The sequence below is a fragment of the Pseudorasbora parva genome, chromosome 7, assembly GCF_024679245.1.
Source record: "Pseudorasbora parva isolate DD20220531a chromosome 7, ASM2467924v1, whole genome shotgun sequence".
In the NCBI taxonomy this organism is placed as follows: Eukaryota; Metazoa; Chordata; class Actinopteri; order Cypriniformes; family Gobionidae; genus Pseudorasbora; species Pseudorasbora parva.
This window is the reverse complement of record NC_090178.1, coordinates 22,650,811-22,666,021: the sequence shown is the minus strand read 5'-3', so window position 1 is coordinate 22,666,021 and position 15,211 is coordinate 22,650,811. Positions and strand designations below refer to the sequence as shown.

The 15,211-nt window shown below is 37.8% G+C and overlaps 1 protein-coding gene across 2 annotated transcripts in view; it reads left to right on the top strand.

Moving 5' to 3' along the window:
* ptpn3 (protein tyrosine phosphatase non-receptor type 3) overlaps positions 1–15,211 on the top strand; it is a 31,192-nt gene that overhangs the window by 1,505 nt on the left and 14,476 nt on the right. For both annotated transcript variants that reach the window (XM_067448635.1, XM_067448636.1), the window contains exons 2-15: positions 3,972–4,141; positions 5,678–5,785; positions 5,922–5,964; positions 8,884–8,962; positions 9,070–9,114; positions 10,097–10,149; positions 10,372–10,489; positions 10,663–10,750; positions 10,882–10,970; positions 11,237–11,300; positions 11,460–11,590; positions 11,723–11,848; positions 13,563–13,676; positions 13,785–13,875. In XM_067448635.1, the coding sequence (XP_067304736.1) occupies positions 3,998–4,141; positions 5,678–5,785; positions 5,922–5,964; positions 8,884–8,962; positions 9,070–9,114; positions 10,097–10,149; positions 10,372–10,489; positions 10,663–10,750; positions 10,882–10,970; positions 11,237–11,300; positions 11,460–11,590; positions 11,723–11,848; positions 13,563–13,676; positions 13,785–13,875 (1,293 nt within the window). In that variant the 5' untranslated portion in view covers positions 3,972–3,997. The remainder of the gene's footprint in view (positions 1–3,971; positions 4,142–5,677; positions 5,786–5,921; positions 5,965–8,883; positions 8,963–9,069; positions 9,115–10,096; positions 10,150–10,371; positions 10,490–10,662; positions 10,751–10,881; positions 10,971–11,236; positions 11,301–11,459; positions 11,591–11,722; positions 11,849–13,562; positions 13,677–13,784; positions 13,876–15,211) is intronic.

Below are 15,211 nucleotides of genomic sequence, written 5' to 3'. Positions count from 1 at the left end.
GTTGAGGTAGGTCATAGTATATTCTGTTTTTTTTTTTGTAGCATTATGTTTCTACCCTGAATTGAGCAGGCACAGATCAGCCTGAACTTGGCTATGTAAAGATGCCTTGGGGTTAGTTCACCCAAAAAATAAAATCCCGAGAGCTCTCAAATTTCATCAAAAATATCTTAATTTGTGTCCCGAAGATAAATGAAGGACTTAGTTACGGGTGAGTAATTAATGACAGAATGTTTCATTTAAAAAAAATGAACATTTTGTCACCCATTAATCACACTTGTGTCGTTCCAAACCCGTAAGACCTTTGGTCATCTTTGGAACAAAAATTAAGATTCTTAAGGCCCAGAAAGGTAGTAAAGAGATCATTAAAAGGGTCCATGTGATACAGTGTTTCAACCTTAATGCTATGAAGTGACTAGGAAAATAAAAATAACAAATTCAACAATTTCTTCTCTTCCATGTCAGTGTCCTATACTGTTCACGTAGTAAACCCTGTGCTACACTTCCAGGTTCTACATCAAAAAGCTGGCTCAGTATTGGCCGCTGATTGGCCGGCTCCTCGTCAGTATCACGCGTATCGCTGTGAAGAACAGTGTTGTCCAATAACAAGCTGGCTTTCCGACATAGAACCTGGAAGCACTCCACTGTATTTACTACAGGCTTGTTTGACTTGATGCAGCGATGCGCAGACCGATCGGCGTCTGACTTGAAGCAGTGCATGCCGGTTAGAAATTTTGTCCGACTTGAGGCAGCGCCAACACCATGTGACTGTGACGTATGTCAACAAAGTACCGCAAGAGCAATTCAAGAGCAGCCGACCAGGGCTGCGTTCCAGTTCGTTTTTATTATGCCTTTCACTCGCTAACTTCCCTCCGCCTTGTTCGCTCATATGTGCGTCATTGCCTACGTTGTATGAACTACTGGCGGAACCTTTGCAATGGACGGAACTGGAACGCCCCAAGCCCTTGATCACTTGGAATCCACTATGGAGTGTATTTATTATAAAAATAGTTATTTTATGATTTTTTATGCAGCATTCTATATGTATATAGGTGTGTTTGGGTTGTTTCAAATGTTTTTAAAAATAATTAAAATATCAAAGAGTTGTTTGTGGTGGGGTAAATTCATAGACTGTAAAAAAAATATGGACGTAATGTCCGTGGCGTCACCCATAGGATTCCGATAAGCTGTTCTGAAGTGTCAAGTAGAGACGAGCTGGTCGTTGCCATCTTGCTAGTGCGTCATCACGTGTCATGCCTGGATAATAGAAAATAGGCAAAGAGGTAGGAGGTGAGCTGAGCTTAGATGACACAATGACTAGCTGACAGCAGATAAATGGCCATCCACCTGTCACTCAAAGTAACCACGCCTTTAATTATGCAGAATTTTAAGGATTTATATAATGTAAATGAATGAGTTATACAAAAATTTAACCCCTCACAGTTGCCATGTAGGGCAAAATTAGCCGAATAGACCAAAACCACAATTTGTACCATGCTGTAAAAATGTTTTTTTCTGCTGTAAAGTAAGGAATTTTAACATAAGTTTCAATGAGATTCTACTCCCTTCTGGAGCTTGTCCCTAGTGGGCAGTTGATGAATTTCAGTTTAAATCACTTCTGTATTGACTACTGTACATATGAAGTAGACTCGCTCCCTCGGTCAAAATCGAGGGAGCATGGTCTAATGGTCTGTCCATATAAACTTCCCTTGTCCACTTCACAAAGTAGACCGCACTTCAAAATGGCGGAGGGGATTCCCAGAGGGGAAGTGCTTAGGGAAGTTCGCAAGTGCGTGTCTAATAGTGGAGTGGAGCGCAGCATAATACAGCCGATGCAGTTTCTCTAGAGCGGCTGCACAAACTTTGATGACGACACAGCTGTTCTACGATTGGCCGGATTCACCGCATGACAGCGATCACCTGTGTTTCCAGTTTATTCTAAAACCTTCTCTTCCCCTAATGCTCACAAATCAGTTTTTTACAATGGTAAAACCTCTCGTTTTTTCGTAGTTTAACTACGGGAAGCAGAAAGTGTCCGACTTCACGTCTCCGTTTGCAGCTCCTCCCTGCCTACAAGCGGTTACTCTCGCCGATCGGTTACATCCGACCGCAGCCGATGTCGAAAACACCTTATATGATCAGCAGGGTGGGGCCAAAAGCCCTTTGGAGCGGAAAGTGGCCGCTGGAGCAATGGGGGTTATGCGCAACAAATATCCGTTCTGTAAAACAGGTCTCATCGCTTCTGGTTTAGGTCTTTTGTCTGTACTTATTAACATAATATAAATATAGAGCCTCCTTCTCAGAAGTGAGCAAAGATGAGCAATAACCAGTGTTCATCGAATATGCATATTGATATCTAAAAGTTTTTAGTTTTTTTTCTTCCCACTAACATTTAGATATTTAAATCGAACAAAACCGCAACAATAAAAAGAACTAGCTAGGTTAGCTGATTACCTTAAAAGTCCATAGATCTCACTGTCAGTTCATACTGCCATGAACACTTTCTCCGACCAGTGGATGCAATGATGACACCTGTTTTCCCCGATTGTATATGTGACGTCCGGCATAAAGCCTATTGCTAATGAGACGCTATTTCTGGCCATGCATATGTGGGGTAAAGCAACTCTGTTTATGTTATAATGCTACTTGGTGCGTTCTCTTGGCGAGCTACTATGGGACTTGTTGCACGTTGCAGTAAGCTAAAACAATATTAGGCATGGTAAAACATGGTACTTGTGATAAATCAAGAAAACGGAGACTAACTGTTTTAAGTTATATGACAATAATTAGTTTTCTGCTGCTAAATGTATCCAAACAGTTGCTCACCTGCCTAATAAAATTCATTATATATTAAAGCATCTTTGGTATAAAATAATATCGAGGGTAACGCGGGTATAATGTTATTAATAGGCGACTCACGGACACGTTCCTTATCCTCATTAAAACAGTTTATTTCTCTTGATTTAAACATTGTTGGGACATTTGGGATAATGTAAGTACACAAGTCAACAAAATATATAACATTGTTCAAGTGGTTTTTGGATATTTTAATATAAAAATCTTACATATTGTGCCTTTAAAAGATAATTGACCAATCGCACAATTCTGCTTTTATAACTCGCAATTCTGATAATTGTGTGCGCGAAAAAAGTCAGAATTGTAAGATATAAAAATCGAAATAACCTTTTTTTGTCGAAAACAAGCTTTCATAAACTACTAAACTAACCCAAACGGAATCTTTTTTTGTTGCTGCAATTTTTTGTATTAAAAGCTTTTATGTAGGACAGTAAGGAATGGGATTTTCATATTTCACCCTTTAACTATTGTATTTATGGGTGGAAAAATAACTTCGATGTCTCAACCTCGGCAGTGAAACTCTTTCTTCCTCTCTCTCGCCTCTTCGGGTAGTAAAATAGTCCACATTCCTGGACAGTGCTGGAAGAAAAGAAGAGTGTGAAAAACAATGCAAGAACATGTTTAGACCTAGAGAGTGTGACTGAGCGTGTAAGTGTCTGTGTGTAAGGAAGAGAAAACGATGAGTAAATGAGAGTCAATGAAACCCAAATGCTTATTAATTATTCTGAATGTTGATGACATCATGGCGTGCAGCTCATTTCTGATGTTATCAAAACACACTCAGCATGACAGGCCGACAGCACAGTATTTGTGCCGACCTGTCCATCAATAATTCGGGGTGGAACGTTCTACCTGCACAGGATGTATAATTACAGTTATGAGGGATTAGCTGAGGTCTCGTCATCAGATGCAATTCGCAACATGTTTTTAAAATGTCTGTTGCACACGGTATGATAATGTTTGCTGTATACATTTGTTTCATAACATTGGAACGGTATGTACAGAAGTTCTGAGCATGTGTCACGTTATTTTATTACAGGGAGTCATCGTCTTCGTCGTCACCTTCACATTTGGAATAAGTTCTTGCATTTAACCTGTCTGACACCTTGTTTTGGCAGGTGTGCTTATGTGACACTGTTCTGAGATGACATCCCCATGGTGCGTGCTTGGAAACAAGATCACTGCTCTTGGACGTGCTGATCTGTCCAAACATACACACATGCCCCGCTCTGGCCTACTGTGTGTAGTGCTCTTCCCTGATGGCACAACCCAAAATTTCACAGTCAGTGTGAGTGTAAGAGTGCATGCAGATGTGTTTGGATCGTAGGATGAGCGATATGGCTGTTAAAGCCCTCCAGAAAGAGTGAGAAGTAATAATGTGCAATGTGTGTATAAGCTTGCCTTTATTGGCAGTTAGAGGGTGGAGATGGATGTTACACTGGTGCCTCTCTTCTCACGTTCCATATTGCACTGCTGCAACCTTGGCTTCATATTCTGAAGGACACCCACCCACCCTTACGTGCACACAGGCACGTTTGTCAGGCAGAAACAGGAGTCAACAGAAAATAGGGTCCTAGGGCTGCAATTCCAAAAAAGTGCAGATGGGAGTGGAAAGTTCAGTGCGTGATCTACTGAGGACGCGCAAATGAAAGAACATGGACGCAGGTGGATAATTTCCATAAGGAACAACGCAATATACGGCGTGAATAAGTAAATTCACGAGTGCAAACTTTTAGGAAACATTTTCTGCGGCAAAATAGAGTTTGCGTGGCGCAAGCTGTTAGTAAATCTGCCCCTTAGACTAAATTATAGAAATTAGGGCAGTGGGACTGAGGCTTGACATCTGTGGAGGAGTAAAGAGTTAACTTAAAATTAAGAATGAAAAGAATATATTAAAATGTTGATTCATTTTAATTGGCTTGTGATTAGGGCAGTTATATTTGGGTGATATTAGGACATTTTGATATTTTTGATATTTCTGATAACATTGACCAGTTAATAGAATAGGTTGTTTCAATGCTTTTTTTTAAATTTAAATTAATTTATTATATTATTATGTTTAATGTAATAATGTTATGTTTATTGTAATTAAATGTAATTGTTAATGTAGTGAAATTAATCAAATACCTTGTTATTATGGCTAGTTTGTACACATCTTATTTGCTATTATTGAATTATATTACACTCCCATTCAAAAGGTTAGGGTCAGTAAGATTTAAAAAAAAGAAAAAGATATTACTACTTAATTCATTCAATTCATCAAAAGTTATAGCAAAGCAATTTCTATTTAAAATAAATCATTTTTTAAAACTTTCTATTCATCTAAGAATCTTAATAAAGTACCGAAATTTCCACACAAATATTAAGCTGGTTTCAACATTGATATTAATAATAATAAAAGTAATGTTTCTTGATTACCAAATCAACATCATATAATTGTTTCTGAAGGGTCATGTGACTGAAGACTGGAGTAATGATGCTGAAAATGTAGCTTTGCCATGACGGATAACATTTAAAATATATTAAATTGAAAAACAGATGTAATATTTAACATTACTGTTTTGCTATATTTTTGATCAAATAAATGCAGCCTTGGACTTGAGGGGCATCAAAAAGGTTTATTGGGTCCAAACTTTTGCGTTAGTGCATGTATAATTATATGGGCCTCTTTTTAGATATTACTATCAGCAAACACATATTGATTGACCACTACATACATACAGTAATTTGATATGTCATATGTATAACCATGTAGAATATTGTCACTTTATAAATATAGGTTTGGTACAATTCCTAAAGGACCAGATGTGTTATTGCTTTGCAGAAACACGATGCTGGTCATCTGCTGTTCGACTTGGCTTGTGAACACCTAAACATAGTGGAGAAGCAGTACTTCAGCCTGCAGATCAGTGAGGACACATCAAGCTCTCCGGTAACTGAACTGTGATTGTTTGCAAGGGAGCAAGAAGTGAGAAGTGTTTATTGCTGTGACCCAGAAATAGACAAGTGTAATGCGCTGTCTTAAGAAACATGATGATTTTATTAACCGATTATATCTATCATTTCAGAGGTGGCTGGACCCCAACAAACCCTTCAAGAAACAGCTGAAGGGTGAGAGAGAAACTAGACACAGATATAGTAGGCCAAATGATAATTGTGTTGGAAAATCAGAATGTTGGATGTTTTATTTTGCACTGCACATTTCCCCTTTTATACATTTAGATTTTTCTCTGCTATCAATCAATCCTCATTTAAAGTCAATTAAAAACAATAATTTAAAGACTGTTAAATGTAATATTTAGCCATTATTCAAATGACTGCATGTTTTATACTGTACATTATAATGCTGGGATGCTTTTTTATACATTTATTTTGACAAAATATTATAGATAATAAAATATTATGACTTTGTATGGAATTGGATGGTCCTTCAACCATTCAGACCACAAGACGCATGATAAACGGGCATAGTTCAAATGACTCTATACGCAATTGTATAGTCCTTCAACCAATCAGACCAATGATGCATTGCTTGTCTATCCGTCATTGTGCTAAACCTGCCAATAGCACACTAGGTGGATAGGCTGGTTTGTGATTGGTCCCTGCAAATTTGTAATTGAAGCAGGATAAAATATACATGATTCCATCCTGAGCTGCTGGGCGAAATCAAATTGGCGGCATATAAGGCTGGGTTTACCTAGTCTAAATATTGGTAAGATATCAGCCATAATTTTAAATGTATTATTAGCTTATCAGTATCGACCAGACTTTATACACTTATCAGGCATAACATCATGACGGATGAAGTGAGTAACGCTCTCTTCATCACGGCACCTGTCAGTGGGTGGAATATATTAGGCAGCAAGTGAACATTTTTCAAAGCACATACTTTAAAACTCTTTCAAAGAAATGAAGTTATGATGCAGACAAAGGTGGATATGTAAAATGCTGTTTTAAAGGGGGGGTGAAACACTCAGTTTCAGTCAGTGTCATGTCAATCTTGAGTACCTATAGAGTAGCATTGCATCCTGCATATCTTCGAAAAGTCTTTATTTTTTTAATAATTATATAAGAAAGATGCGCTGTTCCGAGTCTTTCTGAAAAAAGCAGAGCGGGTGGGGGCGTATCGTGTGAGCGGAGCTAAATAATGACGTGTGTATGCCGCTGCTATTGTGTTGAGTCGAGTGCGTCGTAAAGCTGTGTCATCCCTAACAGTGGGAAAAACTTTATTCAAAATAAAAATATGGCTTTTAATCAGATACAGCCATACATCTATGATCCGGAATCAGACCCAGAGGCTGCAGTTGAACAGGAGCAGCAGCAAAAACGACTAGAGCAGGACGTCTCTATGTGGTACAAGTTATACACTAACTATATAATATGCTTAGCGGCTTGTGTTATTTACATATTTATACTTGAATTATATCGTCGTATTTTTGTCTTTGAAGGTGTACATGTGAGAAGTGCAGTTGTGCACGTGTGTGTGTGTGTGTGTTTACGCGTGGTTTGTGTAGACGTTATTAAGTTATTGGTTTGTGTAGACGTTGTGTAACGTTATTAAGCGGACTGGTTTTGCACGGCAGGCTAAGTTAGTGTTTACATAGAAAGACACGGAATAGTAGTGCATTTAAATGAAGAAGCGCGCTTATTTAACGTTAGTTCAACATATTTCCCCACTCTTTGTGTATTGTTGTTTGGAGTGCTTTTACAATACACAAACATAAAGTTACACATATAGTGGCCAGCTAAACAAATGTACACGCACTACACATCGCATGCTCCATTGATCAATTTCTATATATAGTAATATATATAGTAACTATACGTGATCATGTTTGGGCTACTTGATGAGCATAGGCAAAAACACAGACACTTGAAGCAGTCTAACTCACCGCCTGCGGTTCTAACGTTGGGACCTTTATCGTTGGGACTGCTCCATCCTTCAGCATTAGGCGATTGGAAAATCCGGCGTCGAACTGGGCCTTGTTTATGAAACAGTCGGCACCGAAATGCAGCGAACAGATATAAACATTCGCGCAACTCAGTTGCTGATCCGGAAAAGCAAATTCCATCCACTGTTGCCTTACCGCGGGGTTTTTGGGGAATCTGTGCAGGACTGTCTTGGTCTGGCAACCAAAAACGCACTTTTTGATGTCATTGTTAATTGTGCACATTACCTGTGCAGCGCAGCCTACGAGCCAGCGCTTTGATGGGCGTAGCCTGTTGCTTTCGCTCTCTCCCTCTCTCTCTCTCACGCTCTTCCGGTAGAATTGTCCGTAAGGCCCATACAAGGAAATTCCGCCCCCATTAACGTCAAAGGGGACGCATGATCGCAAAAAACTTGCCGAAACTTATGACTAACCGGAAGTAGTATTTTTGACAAAGAAATACTCCCATCAAACGTCCACCTTAACTTTTGAAACTTTGTCCATGTTTAGTATGGGATTCCAAGTCTTTAACAGTGTAAAAAGATCAGTATGCATGAAACAGCATTTCACCCCCCCTTTAAATTTAAATGTTGGAAATCTGCAGAAGTTCTGTGGGAGCAGATTTCTTGCAGGCCTAGACATCAGCCACAGATGTAACCACAATAAGAGTGCACGTTTGATGGGTGTGTAATATGAGTTACGTTGTAGGAGCACAAAGAAGTTTGTTTCCCTTTAAAGAGCATCAGGAGACACATGTTTGTTTTCCTCATGAGAATTGGAGGTGGCTGATTTAATAAATCAACTTACTTGAGTCATCAGACGTGACTTGCATGCATTAAGGCAGAGACGATTCAAAGAGTGATTGCTGCTCACGCTTCAGTGCCCACCTGCTTTTAAACTCCAAATTATGGTTTAATGGATTTGCTTAGATTTCTTGGGATTGCCAAAACCACAATTTTCTTCCTTTTTAGAAAAAGTATTACATTGAGCTTACATTTAACTTTGGTCATTGAATATCTGTTGTCTGCACAATTTTTTCCTTTTATATTTCCTTTTCCTCTGACTGCCCTCTGCTCTTTCTCTCCCACTGTTATTCCCTCAGGTTCGGCTCCATTCTTTTTAATATTTAGAGTGAGGTTCTTCATCTCTGATCCAAACTCCCTCCAGCATGAGCAGACCAGGTACTTTTCCTTCCTTATGTGCAACTGAGACAGAAATGTGTGTATATATATATTATTTTGTATCTGTGTAGAATGAGAGGTTTTCTGACCATTATTTTGTTTCGCAGGCATTTTTATTTCTTGCAAATTAAGAAGGACATTTGTGAGGGGAGGTAAATGTTAAGTTACTTTTGCATCTATACTACAGTACCATTAAAAGTAAATGCTTACCAAAACTTTATTTATTTGATCTAAAATACAGTAAAAACATTAATATTTACATTATATTAAACATTTTTAATACACTTCATTGCCACATGATCCTATAAAAATCATTTTAATATGCTGACTTGTTGCTCAATAAACATTTATTCTTATTATAAATGTTAAAAACACATTAATATATGTGTGGAAACCATGATACATTTTTTTCAGGATTCTTTGATAATATTTTAAATGGCTTGTCATCACTTGTGATCAGTTTAATGCAATTTTCTGAACAGTAGTGTATTGTAGTTCTTTTACTCTCATATTACTGAAAATGACTTGCTTCGTGCCCTTATTTTGAGTTTCTGAATGAATTATGGAAAAGAAAATGTAATATCAAATTTTGATTGCAGACGAGTTGATTAAATGTTTTCATGTTATAGGCTGACAAGCGATAAAGGCATTATAAATATATGCTATATGTATGCTACAACTGAATTAATGTATCATACCATTATAATTTACAGTATAAAAGATGGATAACTTATTTTGAAATCTGCTTTTGAAAAAATGTTTAAATTATAAAAATACCAGATATTTTTCAGAGGAATGTGTATCTAGTATTATTTTTCTTAATTGAACAATCAAAAATACCAGCAACCCACATTATTATAATGAATGCGGCATGCGGGTTACATCTTCCTTGAAAAACAGGTGATTCTGGCTACAGAGTAAAGCCCAGGAAGTTGAGGTCGATTGAGGTTGTGTGTTGTCTGATAAACACAAGTATTGTGTATAAATAAGAATTCTAATACACAGCTATGGACATTTACATACCTAATATATGAACTGACTAAATGTATAATGTTGACAAATACTAATAAATATCACTGATGTTACAACAATATATATTGTGTCCCAAAACATCATGGTGTGTTTTTATTGCAGATTAAAGTGTCCTTTAAGCTCAGCTGTGGTACTGGCTTCTTACTCTGTTCAGTGTAAGTTAAGGAAAGGACAATACACTTTGTGATTGGAAGCTCTGCCATAGAAACATTGACATTGCAGAGAATGTATCTGTGCTTGAAATAGGCATGTGTCTTCAGCAGGAAAAAGCTTGGGTTAATGGCACTGTCAAAAATGGAGATAACTGAGCAAAGCACATACAATAACTGTTTCTCTGTTAATAACATAGAATTTTAATACTCCTGTCTGATTGACAGCTGAGCTTGGAGACTATGTTCCTGAAACTCCTGCCGGATACCTCAGTCATACTCATTTTCTCCCTGACCAAGACCAGGAGTTCCTACTGAAAGTGGAGTCGCTGCATCCACAGCACAGGTGTACACACACACACACACACACACACACACACACGCATACACACACACACTCACTCACTCAAGTGTCCTCATAAACAATGTTTACGTTGTAATACCCTTGTCATCATGTTTATATTTGTGTATAAACCACTTGCACACAGCCGTTATTAAATCAGTCTGAATGTGTTTCAGAGGTCTGTCTCAGAGTGAAGCTGAGCTGTGTTATTTGAACACAGCGAGAACATTAGACCTATATGGAGTGGAGCTACATCATACTCAGGTACCATTTGGGTTAAAAACCCTACATTTTTCATACTTCCAAAATGTCAAAAAATAAAATGGGTAATGTTGTCTTAAAGTGGGTTATGTTGATAATCTATTGAATTAAATTTCTTAAATCCATGTCTATAGGATGTTAGCAACGCTGCCCTCTGGGTGGGGATTACATCAGGGGGCGTGGCCTTGTTTTGCCATTTAATTTGCTCCAGTTTTTTCCCCTGGTGAGTTTTGACCAGATTCTTTCTTTCTTATGAAATGCACCTTTTTAAGCAACTTAAATGGAATGTTTTTAGCTATTATAATTTATAAATGATGTTTGACAGATACAGCTCTGTTTGGATCTGTACAGTGGATGAGATACAAACACTGCAGAAAAAGTACAATTAATGTTATTAGTGTAATTAAGAGCCCTGGAAACTGTTACCCGTATTTTGATTCTTCTGTTTTTGATGAGAAGCATGCTTATTGAATGGCTGCCTTTTTTCAGGATTAACATCATCAAAATTTCATTCAAAAGAAAAAGGTTCTTTGTCCATCTACGCCGGAAACATGTAAGCTATGCATGCTTGATCATGCTCATCCTTTGAAACAAAAGCAAAATAAATGAATTAACATATAAAAGCCAGATACTTAATGCCTCAAAGATGCTTACTACTGCAAAAGCAACATCATAGTTGTGTTTTTCATCTATTTTTATATGTCTGGTACAGGGTGAGCTGGGCAACCACGTGGTCTCTCTCTCAATGCCAAGTTCACGCGCCTGTAAGAACGTGTGGAAATCCTGCGTGGACCACCATACATTCTACAATAGGAAACCCTCTCACTCGGCTTCAAAACTTAGGTACACGGGCACAGTCACGACGGAGCCATTCTAAGAAATTACAGTGTTCTTTATTGCTGGAGTTAATTAGAGTTCATTGCTGCCTCCACTAAATGAGAGTGTGATTTTTAATTGCATATATTTTTGTTCAAGCTCTATCCCACTGTACAGAAAACTGATTGGGGAGAAAATGTTGAACCCTGCAGTGAGGGCCAACTCAACGGAACACCTAGAGACCAAGAGTCTACCCTCACGGTCACCACCCAACACGCCCAACTGGTAACAATGCTCAGATAAACTCATCTGTATGAGATAAAATCTTTATGAATGAAAGCTATTTAATATATTTTTACAAACAATGAAATGTATTTATACTATATAATACTTAAAAAAAACAAAAAACAAATAATACTTGTATTCATCAAAGATGCATTATCTAAAAAAAAGTGATAGTAAAGACAGTTTATAATGTTTCAAAATAATTCTATTTCAAATTAATACTGTGCTTTTATTATTATTATAATTATCTTATTATTATATAATTATTATTATTATATAATTGTCTATTCATCAAAGAATCCTGAAAAAAGGACCAGTTTCTGGAAAAAACAATATTTACCATTGATTATAAGGGTTATCTTTGGCACCAAATTAGGATATTACAATGATTTCTGAAGGTTTCTGTGACACTAATGATCTTGCAATCAGAGGAATAAATACAATTTTTAACTGTATTAAAGTTGCCCTAGAATGAGCGCCAAATGTGACTCATTCGCTGGCGATCATTTATATGTACGCCGCCAACAATTGCATCTGTCCAAACATGCTCATTGTCAGGCGGAACTGACACTCGAGGATAGCGAAAACGGCAGCTCTCATGGACACAAATGTCATGTTCCAGGCTGTGCAGGGGACGTGAGGACTTTTCATACCCTTCACACAGACAAAAAATGTCAACAGTCTTGGTTGATGTTTATAATAATCGGATACCACAACAATTTAATTCAAAATCGTTTGTTTGCTCTGCCCATTTCAAGCAAGCTTCGCTCAGCGTCAATTTTAAACTGAAGAAAGGGGCAATTACAACTATATTCCTGCAAGCAGTAAGTAGCGATTTATCCACTTATTGACTGTTTAAACAATTTCTGATTAAATTAAAAGTTTCTTAGAGAGACAGGATTGTCTAGATAACGCAAGATGCTAGTACAGCAACAATAGGAAACACCAAGTACCATGTATAACCAAAACACCGGATAGTATACTGGTTTTGGTTTTGTTGGGGGAAAAGAAGAGCGTTCGTGCTTGCGTTTGCCAGATTTAAGTCATTTAAATCCCCCAATCAGGGCTTTCCTGTGAAAAGAACATGGATACTATCCGGTGTTTTACCTAAACATGTACAATCTGGCAACCATATGCACGTGAGCTGTTTCTCGCGTGCGCAGCACGGATGATCTGAAAGCACCAATAAACAAATAAGCTGCATTTTAGCAATCTCCATTTGAGATGTTCTGCTTAGTGTCATTCAGTCGGTCTGTGTTCTGTCAGGACTCACACGCCGCTTCACTGAACAACTGAACTGCTGTGAGAGGCTGAAATAAGCCAATCAGCAGAGCTCAACATTAATATTCATGACTCTTCCTAATAAGGCAAAAACAGAGCATTACATCCTAGGGACAATTTCTAGGGTTGTAAATGGACCTGTGAAACTGCATCTGCATCCCTTAAATAAGCCACATACCCTCTATGTAGATACCAGAGAACAATTTAACATATTTTTTCAACTCATTCTAGGGCACCTTTAAAATATAAACATTATGTAATAATTTTTTGACATTTTTTTTTACTGCAGTTGGGCAATAAATGCAGCCTTTCTGAGCATGAGATAACTTTTGAACAATAGTGTGTGTGTGTGTGTATATATGTATATGAGATGAGAGAGGTACATGTTATGAGAGAGGTTTACAGGGTCGTTGCTGAATATCTTTTATTTTAGGCGAAGTCCTCGTTTACGTCATGAGTTCCGTAAGCCACGTCCATCATCTGTGGACAACCTGACCAATGAAATGAGCTATGTGTCTGAGAGTGAAGACGTGTTCTATACTTACAGGCAAATTTACTCTACATATACAAATGCACACAATCTTGCAACCATACATATATTTTCAATTGTATTTATGCTCATAGTAAATTATTTAAAAAAACGATTACTCTGAAGGAAAACTCAGGAGGAGGGGAGGACGAGTGGTAGTTGGTCTCATAGTGATGACGTCATTGCTGAAGAGGATGATTTGCACGCCTGGGATAAGGTGAGTGCTATTGTACATGACAAGATCAAGAGAAATGTGGTTCACAACAGGATCTAATTTTTAAAGCTTCTCCAAATATCTTTCCAAAGGATCATTGCGTTAAAATGAGTGTTTGAAAAATAAGTTCCCTAACCTGACGTGGTCATACTCAATTCTAGTCAGAATATGAGTCTGAAACCGCTCCATTGGGCTGTGATTATGGGGCGCGTTTCAACCAAACCACTTAAGATATCAATTGGATAGACCTACAACCAATCAGAGCAACGAAGGGACGCATTGTCAAATATCAACATAGTTCAACTGCACTGTGTTGCCAAGTCCGCGTTTTTTCTGCGGGTTCTTTTCTATGTCTGCGGGTTGAAGCGACTATTATCTGATATATAGACCCATGAGTGCGAATTTTAGCAGGCAACCTTGCCAAAATAACACCCATTTTACCCCCTAAACACCATTTTTTTTCCCCCGGAGAACCCCCTGAGAAGCTATTAGGGCTAGTATTTGGCGCGATTTGGTGTAAAAACTTGGCAACCCTTTCTGCATGCGCGCTGAAATCAGGCTGGAATACACGATCTTTGCCAGTGTTGTAAAATAATTTAATGATACGCAGAGTACTTACCCAACATGATCATCATTTCTGAGAGAAATTGTGATAGTGAATGCATATACAAACAAGCTCTCCGTTTAGGATTCGAACAAATATAATCCAAACGCCTTTGATGACGTGCATGATTACGTTACTGTTTATCATCTGTCCATGATCGTCTAAAGCTCACCCTGATGATTTCATCTGTCTGAACAGTTTCTGTTTGGGGATAATTACTCCTCTATGGAGCTAGGCCAGACCGAATTCCCCAACCTAAAAAATTTGTGGGCGGGGCTAAATCTGCCTGGCATTTAGGCTATAAGGTCCCTGTAGCAGTGTGGGTTTTGATTGATGGATGGAGCAGTTAAAAAAAACAAAAACATTACAGGTCCTTCTAAAAAAATTAGCATACGTGATAAAAGTTCATTATTTTCCATAATGTAATGATAAAAATGTAACTTTCATATATTTTAGATTCATTGCACACCAACTGAAATATTTCAGGTCTTTTAGTGTTTTAATACTGATGATTTTGGCATGCAGCTCATGAAAACCCAAAATTCGATCTAAAAAAATTTGCATATTTCATCCGACCAATAAAAGAAAAGTGTTTTTAATACAAAAAAAGTCAACCTTCAAATAATTATGTTCAGTTATGCACTCAATACTTGGTCGGGAATCCTTTTGCAGAAATGACTGCTTCAATGCGACGTGGCATGGAGGCGATCAGCCTGTGGCACTGCTGAGGTGTTA